General features: G+C 57.5%; 1 protein-coding gene across 1 annotated transcript in view; it reads right to left on the bottom strand.

Annotated features, from left to right (window-relative positions):
- LOC118178412 (receptor-type tyrosine-protein phosphatase V-like) overlaps positions 1-14,271 on the bottom strand; it is a 37,688-nt gene that overhangs the window by 7,703 nt on the left and 15,714 nt on the right. The window contains exons 12-30 of the mRNA XM_035346906.1: positions 13,585-13,857; positions 13,020-13,292; positions 12,333-12,602; positions 11,697-11,969; positions 10,772-11,044; positions 9,976-10,248; positions 8,998-9,267; positions 8,158-8,436; positions 7,819-7,953; positions 7,502-7,712; positions 4,865-4,932; positions 4,550-4,673; positions 4,203-4,250; positions 3,665-3,758; positions 3,178-3,268; positions 2,813-2,889; positions 1,862-1,996; positions 1,241-1,363; positions 593-753 (exon numbers count right to left, since the gene is read on the bottom strand). Of these exons, the coding sequence (XP_035202797.1) occupies positions 593-753; positions 1,241-1,363; positions 1,862-1,996; positions 2,813-2,889; positions 3,178-3,268; positions 3,665-3,758; positions 4,203-4,250; positions 4,550-4,673; positions 4,865-4,932; positions 7,502-7,712; positions 7,819-7,953; positions 8,158-8,436; positions 8,998-9,267; positions 9,976-10,248; positions 10,772-11,044; positions 11,697-11,969; positions 12,333-12,602; positions 13,020-13,292; positions 13,585-13,857 (3,451 nt within the window). The remainder of the gene's footprint in view (positions 1-592; positions 754-1,240; positions 1,364-1,861; positions 1,997-2,812; positions 2,890-3,177; positions 3,269-3,664; positions 3,759-4,202; positions 4,251-4,549; positions 4,674-4,864; positions 4,933-7,501; positions 7,713-7,818; positions 7,954-8,157; positions 8,437-8,997; positions 9,268-9,975; positions 10,249-10,771; positions 11,045-11,696; positions 11,970-12,332; positions 12,603-13,019; positions 13,293-13,584; positions 13,858-14,271) is intronic.

Raw genomic sequence — 14,271 nt, 5'->3', positions numbered from 1 at the left:
AGACAGCAAGGCTTAAGCATCGCCTGACCCTGCGGCTGATGAGCTCCCACCCAGTGCTAGGTATGTCTCAACCTGGGGGCACCAGCATGACTGAGGGGCTGCGGAGCCATTGAGACTGCCCTGGGAGTGCTGAGCATCCCCTGGGAATCACAGAATCATGGAATGGTTGGGTTGGAAGGGACCTTAAAGCTCATCTAATTACACCTGCCCCCGTCCCAGGCTGCCCAAAATCCCATCCAGCCTGGCCTTGGGCACTGCCATGGGGATGGGGCACCCACAGCTCCTCTGGGGAGCCTGTGCCACGGCCTCACCGCCCTCATAGTAAAGAATTTATTTCTAAAATCTAATCTAAATCTACCTAAATCTTTTAATTTAAAACCAGTACCCCTTGTCCTACTGCTACACTCCTTGATAAAAAGTCTCTCTGCAAACAAGACTGGAGGACAGGCTGCCTGCAGCCCTGCCACCCCCAGTGCCCAAGCAACGAGACCCTCGGCAGCCCGTGCGTGCCCTGGATGCTGCCTTCCTTCCCACCTCGTGCACCAAGACGTCCCTGGTCCCCCTCTGCTGTCCCCGCAGTGCTGTGCCTTGCCTGCAGTGCACGAGGGTCGGCCCTGCGTCCTTGGTGCTCTGGATGCGCTCCCGGACCAGCTCCCTGAAGGCCATAATGGACGTCGTGGACTCTGGGATGCCGTGGTCGGGCCAGGCTGTGTAGTGTAGGTGGGACACGTGCCGCTCTGCCTGGAGGCCCTCCTGAAAAAGGGTCGATGACATGGATCATCAGCATGCACTCCGCAGCCCCAGGAGCACCCACTGACCCCAGGGCACCCAGCTCAGGCGTGAGGACATCCAACGCCATGTCCACCCCGCTGCCTGGTGGCTTCTGTTGCCCAGTCCTGTCCCCAAAGCTCCCTGACGTGGTGAGGTATGTGGAAGTGGTAAGGAGCAGAGCTGCCTTTGCCTGTCATGAAATATGTCCTTGAAGCTGCAGGCCAAGTCCCATAGCAGGGACATCAGGGCAGTGGGAAGGAGGGAGCAAGGATGGGCAGGAGGCACGATGCGTGTTGGATATGTCCGTGTCACCGAGCCTGAGGTGGCAGACTGCTCCCCAGGGGGCTGGGTCTTCTTTGAACCCCCTTACTGGCACAGAAAGGAGATTCTGCCACCACCACCGAGGAGAAAACCCGCTGCACCCCGTGCAGACCCACAGCCCTCGATGGGGCCCCGGGTCCTTACTCACGTGCCACAGCTTGAACTCGCGCGAGGTCCACTCATCAGAGCTGCTCTGCGCCAGCAGGTGGACACGCACCTGCCCGTAGGAGATGGGGGCGGATTCGGAAGGCCAGTAATGATCACAGAGGACCTAGGGCACAGGTAGGACAGGGTCACAGCGAGGCCCAGCCTGCCCACTGGGGTGACCTCGCATCTCCCTGGGAGCATCTGGAGATGTGTGGGGAGCTGGGGCAGATGTGTCGGAGCCAGCAGGGGGGACCTCTTCACACCGGGAGCTTGGCATAGCTCTCCCCCACTTCCCCTTGGCTCCTGCTGAAGAAAGGACCTGTGCAGGTCTCATCACCCACGGGGAATGGAGCAGGTCTATATGAGGCATCTCATCCTGAAGCAGTAACTTCAGACGCTGCCGAACTACCTGGGTGATGTGGGCAGGGGTGCAGCTAAGCTCTACTTCTGCCCCTTCCTCCGCCAAGCTATCACAGAGCTGCACACATCCTCCTCTTCCACCCAAGCTGCTTTTTGGGGAAGCTGCATGTGCACAGGGACCCGCAGAGCACCCAAACGCAGCCCCAGGCTCTGCTCCCGCAGACGGGTGCGGGCTCGGCCGAGTGCGGCGGTGCACACCTACCCGCCCGTTCTCCATGCACACCGTCAGCATGATGATGTTGCAGACGTTCTGCTCCCACACCAGCCTCCAGAAGTCCTCTATTGTTTTTTTCAGGGGCCCCTGGGTGACAATGAACTCCTGCTGGGATGTGTAGCCCTGAACAAGAGCCAGAAAGGAGGAGTCAGCAAGTTCCCGAGGCTGGTGGATCCTGCCCTGGGACCGAGTCAGTTCTTAATCTGGCTTTGTTGCAGATGGAGAGATGCCCTCAGCCCGCATGAGCACAGCTTCCTGGGCAGCTGACTTCAGCAGAAGCTTCAGAAGAAGCTGACTGCACAGGAAATGTGCTGCCCAGCACGTGGTCTACTTCTTTGGAATAGGGACGTGACCCCCCGCTTCCCTCCAAGCAGTTCCTCATTCAGCCTAACCAGGGAAAGACAAATCTGGGTCTTCCTTGAGCTCTTCAGCCAGTGCTGGAGGTGGGGTGAGCATGCGAGGTCCCAGGCTTCTTTGCCTTTGTCCCATTGGCACACGCATGCCCCGCGGATTCACACAGCATGCTGCGTGCCCTGCCTGTTACCTGGGGAAAGCTCCCGGTTGGGGGGTGCTGGCACAGCTCCGGGGTTGTTCAAATGCAGCTGCACAGACCAGAAGGAGAAAGAGCAGACAGACAGATGGGGCAGTAAGCTGGGAGAGGATGGAAAGAGGACAGAGCCCGAGAAGAAAGAAGAAAGCCTTGCCAGTCTCCCCACGCTCACTCCTCCGTGTTCACAGTGCTTTGCCATCAAATGATCGCCATCAGCCTCTGCTAGAGGGCAACCAAGAATCCCTGCCCGACCCCAACACCTCGCCAGTCTGCCAGCTGTGGTTCCAGTGGCTCTTGTCCACCGGCCCTCACAACCTCAGTCCAGGCTGGGTCCTCTGATGGTGCCCTGAGGCTGTGTCTCTACGTGTGGAAGGCAAGGGGGCACTCACAGGCATGAAGTTGGCATTGATGTAGTCTGAGTGCGGATCCTCCCCCAGCTGGCTCAACTTGACCCGAGAGTGATCATCTGAAAGAGACCACACACATGTGGGACCCCAGGCAGCCCTCCATCAAGACACGGCTGCAATTTCATCTGGGTTACACATCACCAGAAGCCCCGGCAGCTCCTCCAGCCCCATGCATGAAGCCAGCAGCAAGGCTCTGTGCTCTGCCGGTCGCCCTCCTCCCCAGGGAGCGGGTATCACAGCGCTCACCAAAGCCCGGGGACACCCACAGTCTCCTCATGGTGTCCATCTGGGACCTGTCCCTGAGCAGGAGTCACCCCAGTGAGCTGGGGGCAGGAGGCAGCACTTACAGGGCAGCACATGTGGGTATCTGTTCTTGGAGACGTTGGCTGGCAGCTCGGCCTCCACCTTCAGTTGCTCCTTCCCAACTTCCTTCAGCTCCTGTGGGATGAGGGAGAAGCTGAGCACAACCAGTGGCCTCCAGGTTGCTCCTGGCCAGCCCAGGTGCCTTTCCTGGCTAGCAGCTCTGCCTGGTGTTTCATGAGGGAACTGCTCTATGGTTTACCCAGGATAGGCTGTGTATTTCAAGCCTTTGGTGGCTTTTCCCAGTGCCTTTTCCAACAGCGTTGTATTTAGAAAACAAGCCCAGGAACAGGCGTGGGATAAGTCAGGCAGAGCAAGTCAGAGCTCGCAGATGTTGGCCAGGGAGGAGGCTTACTGTCCCTGCATCTGCACCCAACAGCTGGGACATGACATCTTCCTTTGAGCCAGGCTGGATTCGAAAGAGCTATCTAGGGGGGAAATTAAGTCCCACCTCTAGCAAGAGTCTCGGCTCACCTCAAACTCCTGGAAAAAAGCGTGGTTACCACTTGCTGTCTTCATCTCATAGTACTGCTTGAAGTTCTGTATGGGAATTGGCCGGTGGACATTTCTGCATGAAATGAAGTCCAGAGGAAAACTTGCCTTAGCTTTTGGGAGGTCTGGCAGGCCAGCCACGCAGCCAGGGAGACAGCCCAGCCTCGAGACCTGCGGTACCTGGGTGCACACACAGGGGGTGGTTTTTAGCCCACGGCACTGCCCAGGGAAGCGAGTCCAACAGAGCATTGCTAAGGCACTGGGAGGGATTTTGGGTTGGTGAGGATGTTCTCCTACTGCAGAAGCCTTGCAGAGGAGGTGACAATACGTTTCCACTTGCATTGGCTTGGAATGGAGGTGGGCAATAAGTGATGGACATGGGAAAGCCTACGCTTTAAAAAGTAATGGGAAGGAGAAGCTTGTTTTTTCCCCGAGTCGAAGCATGAGAAAAGAGGTAGGTGAAGGGCTCTGGCACCTGCCTTGCAAGCAGAGAGGGAAGAGTCCAGCCAGCAGCACTCACCTCAAGCTGTAGGTCACCATTTCCTGGGGCAGGCTGTTCTTCTGTGTTCTGGAAGCAAAACATGGGAGTTGTTACTCTTCCCTGCAGTGCAGGGACTGATGCTGCAAGCGTACTGTGTGCTGCTGGCTCTCGGAGCACCTGTGAGCAGGAGGCTCACAGCAGCTCCCCTCTGCCTGCTGCTTTTGCTTTCTGTCTCTCAGGCACAGCTCCAGCTGGAGGGTGTCCTGTTTTCCCCAAAGCTCCTTTTACACCCTCTCACTGCTCTTCCTCCTGGCCTGGCATTTAAGGTTGGGTTTTGCTGAGATTCCCAGCCTGTGCCTGCTGGGTAAGAGATGGCTCATCCTCACCTCCTCGCCCTGAGCTGCTTCCAGTAGACCAGAGCAAAAATGGCTGTGAGCGTCAAGAGAAATCCCACGACGATTCCAGCTATTACTGGCATTGGGAGCGGCGTTGCATCCACACCTTGAGCAGCTGGAATCAAGAAGAGGAAAAAAGGACAGAAGTAGGAGCCAGTGAACACCTGCATTTATTCAGTTTATTACATTTACTACAGCCCATGAGCTCCCTCTGGCTTGCCATTAGCTGGCTGTTAATTCTCTCCAACCTGCATAGCCAGGTGGGGAAGAGGACAGAGCAGCTGTGAGATAATGTACCCATCTTACCTGAAAATGTGGTGAACGACACTGCAGGGGCCACTGGGTCGTACTTGGTGAAGGCAGCGATGCTGAACCTAGGGCAAAGCGGAGTCGTGCATCAGGGGCAAGCAGCAGCAGGCAGAGCCAAGGGTACGGGCCAGCTGCCTCTGAGAGGCTGGTTTTCTGGAATGGGATTTAGAGGATGTATTGAAATTGTCTTTCCTCCCTTTTCTGCCTCGTGGACAAGTCTGTTGCACTTGGGAGAATGTCAGAAAATGTCAGAAAGTGCAAATGGGGAACAGCTCTCCTCCGAGGCACTCCCTGCAGACAGGCAGCGAGCTGTGCTCGCTTACCAGGCAGAAAGAAGGGAAAGTCAGCAGCAGGTGGGGAGGATGGAGGTGGGCTGAGTCGTTGTCTCAGCTCATGCCAACCCATTAATTCCTGGGAGAGATGAGCCCGGTGACTTTGAAACAGGGGCACCTCAGCCGGTGGGGCTGAGCCCTGACGCAGACCACAGAGCACGGAGCTGGCTGGGGCCTCCTGCTCCCCATGGAAATCTGCCCTACATCCTCCTCCTCCGAGCAGTGCACACACCAAGCCTCACAGTGCCCTGCAAAGCTGAATTTTTTCTCATCCCTGTGCGTAACCTGGAAGGGCAGGCCCTCTGGTGCCCCAAATGCAAGGTAGGGCTTCCAAACGTAGCTTTGGATTTTTTTTTTCCCACCGGCAGCATCCCAGACCTGGCTTCTGGGAGCAAAGATCTCTTTGGAAACTGGGCCTGCAGATGCTGTGCTATGAGATAAGGGTTTGTGGATAAATAACTCACTGAAAGATAGGAAAGAAGGGTTGGCTTTCAGAGGCTGTCAGTGCTTTTCACCAAGCTGCTAATGATTAACCAGTAAAACAATAGGGAGGATATATGTTATTTAGGGAAGCCAAAATGAAAGTGATGATAAGTACACGTCATTCAATGACAGTAGGTGGTGTCATGACACCGTGACAGAGCCGCTCCCTTACCGAAAGTGGATGTTGGAGCAAAAACGGCAACTGGGCAGCGTGAAGGTGGCTATACACACAGGCTGGGACAGTGTTTGGGGGCAGAGGGGTCCCTGCTGTGTTTGTGCTGTTGTTAAACTACCCTCGAGGCTGCTGGCAGCTATGAGACAGGGTCTGGCAGATCTTGGTCTGAGCCAGTGACCGGGCAGCCCTCAGACTCACAGCAGAGCTGGCTGGAGCAGAAAGCCAGACCCGAGGCTGCAAGGGTTAAGCAGCAAGGTTTGCTGAGCCATGCCCGAGGGTGAGTGGGCAGAAACAACAGCAAGAAGGAAGGATAGATGGGCAATCAATCTCAAACATTCTCAATCAATTGGATGCTCTCCGGTGCCTGCTCTGGGATGCAATACCTCAACACCTGCATGGGCATGGGATGGGAATGCAGGATCATTCGATTATCCTGCCAGGCATGATAATACGCTGCCTCAAGAGCTGAGAACAGCTGTTAGCTCTTGACATCCTGCTGTGGGTGGGATTTCCAAGGGAATGGCTCTCTTGAAAATCCCTTTTGTTCTCCTCTGCCACCCACCTGACTCAGCCCTGCGCTGACAGCGACCTTTATTCTTTGCCAGAGCTGGCCCAAACAGGGCGCTTGAGTCCCTGTTTGGTAACACGTGCACATCTCAAATGGCTCCGATTTAAGGATGTAAGTTGTTTGTGTAAGCGTGAAGCCTGCACGTAGCAGGAGTAGAAAGAGAAGCAGAAGAAAATAAGAAAGGCAGGAGAGCCAGTAGGTCCAAACCTGGCACCAGGGACCTGGACGTAAGGGCAGATCTAAGCCTTCACATTTTACTCATATGAGAAAGTGAGGCTCTCTTGTCATTTACACACTCTCTCAAGTTATTCCTCTCTTTTCCCAAAGCTCTGAGACTTCTATCCTTATTCAGCCATCCTTGCTATATGTTCCTTTAAATTGGAGAGGGACAATCTTCTAGATTCTGGAGAACCCTTTGACAGGAGTGCCTGGAGATACGGCCCCTATTAACAACGGACTGACTAAAGAAATGATTCTTTGTTCACAGCAGAAATCTTGTTTTACCAGCAAATATTTTAAAGGAGCCCTACAATAAACTATGGATGCTTGTACATTCATGCTGCTGTATTTTATCTACTGTCGAATAAGATTGTGAATTTATGGACCTTGTGATCTCTGTGTGTGTTTATGCCTCGTGAGGAATTTGAACCTTAGGCTGTGCACTTGCAACCCTCAACCTTTGGGACCCCGGCTGTGTAGGCACCATTTGAATTAATGTCCCCATTCCCTTGTGTGTGTGTGGGCTCTGGGTCACCTCCAAGTAACAGCACCCATTTCCAGTCTTAGCCTCGAGGTGGACAGCCGTCCAGCTCCCAAGACAACCTACACAGCCCTTGTCAGCCTCGACTTTTGTTTCTGCTCTCCTTCTCCTTGCCCACTTCCACCAACATCCTCCGATACATCAGCCCTTGCATCCCTCAAACGCTGCTTGGCAGAGCAAACCCCGGACTCTGCTCCAGGGGGTTTGCAGAGTACGAGGGTGAGGTGAGAGCGAGGGCACTGCTGGCACCTTGCAGGGGACTCGTGGGGTCCCTTCTGTCCTGCGGCCCTTCGGGAGGGAGGTTGGCATCTCTCACCTGTACTGCTCGTTGGCTTTCAGCTTCCCGTTGCACGTTGCCCTGGACTGGCCACACTCCTCTGTTCCCACTGGCACTCGCCAGGTTTCAGGGGATCTCCTGGGGCTCGGGTGGAAGGGATTGGGGATGAGCACAGCCAGGTAGGAGTCCTCCGTCCCGTAGTAGTGGTCATACCACGTGCTGGACATGGTTTCCTGGGTGGGCCTCAGCACTGAAGGGGAACATACGAGGGGACAGAGGTAGCACAGACGTGGTGTGGAGGGGACCCTCTGTCCTCCGGGGAGCCACTGCAGCTCCGAATGCACAGGGGCACTTACGTGAATCATTAGTGGTAGCGACGACGCCATAGTACTCGATTTGGCCATTCTCCTCGCTGAACAGGTCGGATGAAATGACGACTGTGGAGCTGGCCTCTACCTGGAAGATGTCTGCTCGCAGGGGTGGCGGCAGGGCTGGAAGGGGAACCAGCAAGCACAGCCTGTTAGTGTGCCCTGCTCCCACGGACCCATTGCTCTGCATGTGACGGCTCCCAGCATCACCACCCAGAGCCCTGCCCCTGCTCAGAGATGTCTGAAGAAGTCCCCAGGTCTAATTAGCAACACTCACTGTCCTCTCCTGGGGTCTGTGGCAAGGCTGTGGGAAAGAAGGGCACTCACCCTCCGCTGTTGTGTTGCAGAGCAGAGGCACAGCCCGGCTCCTCATGGCATTCATGCCCACTGTGCTGACCGTGATTCGGTACGAAGAGTCTGGGCTCAGCCCCTCCAGCCTGGCCGTGCTCATAGGAACGCTCATGATGTACTTGGAGGCGGGGGCTCTGTTGGAGAGTCTCTCTGTCACCACCTCATAAGCCTCCACGTCTCCCGGAGAGCTGGTCCAGTTCAAAAAAAGGCTCCTGGACTCCGGTAGGCATTGCACATCCTCCACTGGGTTTGGCTCTGCGAAGGAGACAGCCCTGGATATGGCAGGCCCTTAACATACAGGGCCAGAGAAATCCCAGCCCATGTTTCACCATCACGGTCCTGTACTGCCAGTCCCTGGGTCAACAGGAGAGCTCCAAGTGTTTGGATAACTCTCTCAGATACATGGTCTGATTTTTTGGGTGGTCCCTTGGGGACCCAGGAGCTGGACTGGATGATCCTTGGTGGGTCCAACTCAGGATATGATCCTATGACATCTGTGGCTTGGGAAACTTCTGTGCCAAGGGCCACAGGACAAGGTGAGTGGGTCAGGGCCTGAGCAGGAGATGGCTTTTAGGAGAAGCAGCTCAATGGAGCTCTCTGCAGAGTCTGCTTTGCTTTACCAGTGGCCAGGCCACTGGATCATGGGAAGTGATGGGGGTTAGGTAGCTTCTGGAGGGGTCACCTTGCTGCTCTCCTGTACCTCCCACCAGGAAAACTTGCACCCTGCTGCTGAACCCCAAGAGCTGATTCAGCTTCAAGCCCCCCCCCCCCCAGGCATTTCTCAGCCCTCCTAGCCCCAGGGCAGTGCATACCCACCCATCGGCACCGCCAAGGGCTTGGTGCTGCTCCAGTAGGGCCCGGCCACGCAGCTCAAGGAGACGGAGTAGTTCCTCCCTGGCACCAGCCCCTGCAAGAGGTGCTGGACTTGTCCTTTGGTAAGAGCGTGCCGTGAGGGCAGCGAGCCGTTCCTGGGGACCCGCAGCCACAGCTGGCAGTCGTCCTGCTGGCCAGGGACACTGTCCCAGGAGATGAGCATCGTGTTGTTCCCTTCCGCCACCGCAGAGAGGTTTTTGGGAACTGAGGGGACTGCAAGGAAAACCACACCAGGGGAGAGTTACTGGGATGCCAGGCCCTCTCTTCCATTTGTAGAGGTACAAGCAGAAGATGGGGAATATGCAGGGAAACTCCATGTGCTCAGTGATAACACTCCTGCAGCTGCTGGCTGCCACTACCAGAAATGGCTTTTAAATGGCAATGGGAGGACAAGCAGAGTGATGAGCATGAGGAGATGGGTTCTTCCTCTCGCTAATTAGCAAGCTGCATCAGAGACCTGCCCAAAGGGCTCCGCATGTGACTCCCAATACCCCTCAAGGGGCTGGCTGAGCGTGGGAGCAGAGACCTCTGGATTCCCCAAGCAAAGTGCAGGGACTGTGGGGATAAGCACATGAAAAGGCTTATTGTGCTTATCTGCAGTTTCCACATTCCTGAAAAAAAAAAAAAAAAGAAAAAAAAAAAGAAAAAGAAAAGCCTGGCTTCCCCATATTTCCCATGCCAGGAATTTTCTGAGTGACTGGGAGAAAGGCAGTGGGGATGGTGAGGTACCAAAGGGCAGAGGTATTGCCTGCTCCCCCCTCCGCTGGCTCAACCAGACCACGATCCCACTGCTAGAGCCATACCTGCAGCTTCCAGACAACATTCCCAGCCCCATCCCTGCCCCTTCCCTCTGCAGGAGCTGAGCCTGCCCAGCTGGGGAGGGCTGACCATCGTGCACGACCCCCAGCTCCCACCACTTACTTGTCCAGTCGCTGATGTTCTCTGCGGAGGCTGCGTAGGGCCCTGCCATGGACACCACTTCCAGCAGGTATTTGTGTCCCGGAGCCAGGCCAGAAAAGGTGAATTTGCTGGTGCCTTTCCCAACAGATGTGTTGGCTGCCAAAATACCCGATCCCGAGTGATACAGGAGGAGCCTGTAACCGTCTTGTCCGTGGGGTTCGGCTCTCCAGGACACGCTCAGCCTGTTGGGATACCCTTGGTTCGTCATGTACACATTTTGGGGTGCCAGGGGATCTGGAGAGACAGGATGAGCATCATGTATCAGTGAAGGGTCCGAGGATATTGCTCAGTCACTGGCAGTGTCAGTGGAAGGGATGCACCATGCAAGATAGGGCTCTTTGTCTCGGCTGGATGGCTGCACCCACCAGCCTGCAGGCAGCTAAAAGCAGCTTCTGCAAGCTTCAAGTGGTGCCTGGCTGAACAGAGACAGCCTTGTCCCGGCTGCAGCAAGCCACCGAGATGGGCGAGGAGGGTGCACCCAGCCAGCTGGAGGTGGGAGCCGAACACCCCCATCCCGCTGCTCCCGCTGAAATTCTCCTCTGGTGCTCGGCTCCCAGAGAGGCAGCTGCCCTTGTCTAGGCTAGGGGAGCTGATGGCAAGCGTGGGCAGAGCCCTGCTCAGCACCATGGCCCTTGGGTTCAGGCAGGGCTCGGGGTCTCCATGCAGGTCAGTGGGGCCATACTCTTTGCTACAATCCTACACAGGCTACACCTGCACGTAGCAAGGCACAAAATCACCCTCAAACCCCACTACTCACGCGTCCAGTTGCTGACGTTCCCTGCAGGTGTCCGGTAGGGCCCAGCTACGGAGACCACCTCCAGCACATACTTGCTTCCTGGGGCCAGGCCCGTGAAGGTGAAGTTGTGGGTGTCTCTCCCAACTGAGGCCGTAGCTGCCACGGTGCCCAGCCTGGCGTGGTGCAGGGTCAGTGTGTAGCCATCTCGCCCCCCGGCCACGGCTCCCCAGGACGCGCTCAGCCTGTCGGGGTGCCCCGTGCTCAGCAAGCGGACAGCAGCCGGGGGCAGCGGGCCTGGGGAGTCACCAGACCTGGTATTAGGGACCGGAGGCCAGGCAGAAGGAAAGAGATGCTTGGTGGGACACTGTGGAGCAGGATCGGTGCTCCCTAAGGTCTGCAGATGCAGGGCCACTCCGGCACGCTTCCACTCCTGACTTTTCTTCTCCATCCCCTTCCCACCTCGCCTCACTTCTCACCCTTTGTGGTCCCTCACTCACCAGCCCTTCATCCACATCCTACTCTCACCCTCCTCCCCGTGCCCAGCTGCCAGACCTTGCCGCAGGTGTATGCACACATCCTCCAGCACACAGAACTGGCAGAGGGCTTGTCTAAAACCTCATGCAGCCCTAAAATCCTTCTGGGTGGGCTCTTCCATCTCCAGAGCAGAGACCTGTTCTGCTGGGACAAAGAGGTGGATGACCCTCTTCTATTGCTCTGACTCACAGACCTTTAGGGGAATGCAGTTTCTACCTGCTGGAGGAGACTCAACAAGGGTGCAAAAAGGAGGGTAGCAGCGTGCCCATGCACTAACGTCTGCGTGTTGCAGCCATGCACGTGGGTCCACACACCTCCAAAGGCACCAGATCCCCCGTAAACCTCCCTCTCCAGGGCTGCCCAGTGCAGCCTCTCCCACCCTTCTGCAGGGGACGCTCCTGTGGGCACTCACGTGTCCAGCCACTGACGTTGGGTGCTGCTGCCTGGTATGGTCCGGCCGTGGCACTGGCCTCCAGGGAGTACTGGCACCCTGGGGCCAGGCCCGTGAAGGTGAAGTTGTGGGTGTCTCTCCCAACTGAGGCCGTAGCTGCCACGGTGCCCAGCCTGGTGTGGTACAGGGTCAGCGTGTAGCCGTCTCGCCCCCCGGCCGCAGCTTCCCAGGACATGCTCAGCCTGTCGGGGTGCCCCGTGCTCAGCCAGTGCACAGAAATGGGGGGCAGTGGGCCTGGGGAAAAAATACAGGTTATTGGCCATGTCTGGGCTGAAGGAGGGGAGATGCTCCATCTCCGTGCCAAGCCCCAGGTGCTAGAGGAGGTGGGTCAGCCCTGCAAGGTCCCAGAGGGTGGCTTTGCTCTTGGCTCTCTGGCAGCTGCCTCAAGGGGTTGCCTCCTCCCTAGGGCTGCATGTGGATGGCTGCTTGGGTGTGGGTGGCCAGGCCATGGGGTCCAGCACAGCCCCCCCATGCTGCACCCAGGTGGATGGGAGAGGAAGGCAGGGTCTGGCTGGACCAGTACGGCCTCTGACTCAAACTGGGAACGAGGGAGATCTGGTGGAGGACACCCAGCTGCTAGGAGAGCATCATACTCACGTGTGCAGTGGGTGAGGTTTGGGGTGCTGGTGTAGTAGGGCCCAGCAGTGGCTCTCGCCACCCCGCTGTAGCGGGTGCCGGGGTTCAGGTTTTTGAAGGTGTGGCTCCTGGCATCCCCAGCCAGCACCGTGTGCCCAGCACGACTGCTGGAGGCTGTGTCGTGGAGCTCCACCACGTAGCCCTCTGCTCCGTGCCCCGTGGCTGCCCAGGAAGCCCGCAGTGCTGAGGCAGAGGGGCTGCTCAGGGTGAAGTTGGCAGGGGCCAAGGGATCTGAAAACAAAACAACAAAAAAAGGAGAGGATCAGCCCCTGCTCTGTGCCATGGTGCTGGGAGCTGGCTGCCGGGCCGGGTGGGTGCTCATGCTCCAAGCAGGGGCCAGGGTGGCCACCAGAGATCCTCCCAGAGAGAAGGATGGGGGCAAATGGGCGGTCAGTGCGCAGGGCTCCAAGCGCAATATCCCTGCAGATTGTAGATGGACAGGGAAGGGAGATGCCCAGAGTCATTCTCTGCTGGGGTCTGGCTCCACGTAGGGGAGGTGTGAGGACAGCGAGCAGAAAGGAAGGACGAGCATGCACAGCAGGGAGGGGTTGGGATGGGGAAGGTGGTGGTAGGTGCTCGGCAGGGCTCAGAGGGGGGCTGTGGGGCACAGCGGAGAGCCCTGTGCCCAACCCAGCCCCTCAGACTCACACGTCCACTGGGTGACGTTGGTGGAGGAGGCTTCGAAGGAGCCTTTCACAGCAAAGACCTGCACAGCAAACTTGCTGCCTGCCTCCAGGTGAGTCCAGGTAACGTTCTGGGCATCCTGACTCAAGGTCTGGACCCGCTCCCTGCTCCGGGAGGTGAGGCTGTACAGAACAGCACGGTAGTGGTCCCTCCTGCCGGGGGGCTTGTTCCACCATGCGTGAAGCTCCGAGGAGCTGCCTGGGTTGGTAAGGCTCAGGTTTGTCGGAGCAGCAGGAACTGCAAGGAAAGACAAATATACGAGTTGGAGATAAAAGATCCAGTCCTGAACATGCAACAAAATCCCCAGAGAAACCTTGCTTTCCCCGGGCAGCCAGCACAACAGCCCAGCAAGTGCCCCGTGCCCCTTGGTGCAGGGAGGCTGCAAGAGGCAGGAGATGACTGCAGGCCAGCAACATCAAGAAAAAGGCCACGGTGCCCTCCAGTCCTCCTCCAAACACAGATCCCATCCCACCTGGGGCTCCTTGCAGCTCCCCCACCTGCGTCACCTGAGGGTGCTGAGGATGCTCACCTGTGCACCCAGAGGTGTTCCTGGGGAGGGAGCGGTAGGGGCCAGCTACTGCCCAGATCCCAACAAGGTAGCAAGTCCCTGGTGCCAGCCGCCCCAGGGTGATGTTGGTGTTGTCCTTCCCTGCTTCCAGGTTCCTTGCCGGTGAGGACGAGCCCTCCTCGTGCACGCTGAGCCGGTAGCCATCCCTCTGCCCGGGAGGAGTCTCCCAGTGCACAGCCAGAGCCCAGGCAGTGCTGACAGGGCTTGCTGACAGGGACAGGGGAGGTAGTGGGACTGCGGGAGAGAAACAGCATTACAGGGGACAAACCTGGGATGCTCAGGACTGACGCTCATTTGGGAACGAAGCTGGGAGATGCAGGACTGCAAGCACCAAAAATGCTGCCTAAAACATGCTGAGAGCAGCCGGCTGCTCCCAGGTCCAAGCTGCTCCCTCTGTCCCGGGTGATAACACAAGTCACCACTGTGACCCCAGAGGCCCTATCCCAGCGTGTGGGGCAAGCTTCCAGTGTGCCCCATTGAACCCCTGGGCCCAGAATGAGCGTGGGTCCCAGCATCCTGAGCAGGAGACGTGCACCTGTGGTGCTGCGGGGACGTGGGCACAGGACCCTCCTGCAGGACAGCCCTGGGGCTCCCTTTGGCCCTCAGCCCCTCACCAGGCTGGCTACCAGGGCTGGGACACGCGGAGGG

Source organism: Oxyura jamaicensis, chromosome 26, assembly GCF_011077185.1.
Source record: "Oxyura jamaicensis isolate SHBP4307 breed ruddy duck chromosome 26, BPBGC_Ojam_1.0, whole genome shotgun sequence".
Lineage (NCBI taxonomy): Eukaryota > Metazoa > Chordata > Aves > Anseriformes > Anatidae > Oxyura > Oxyura jamaicensis.
Note: the sequence above shows the minus strand (reverse complement) of the source record. Positions and strands in the feature narration are given on the sequence as shown.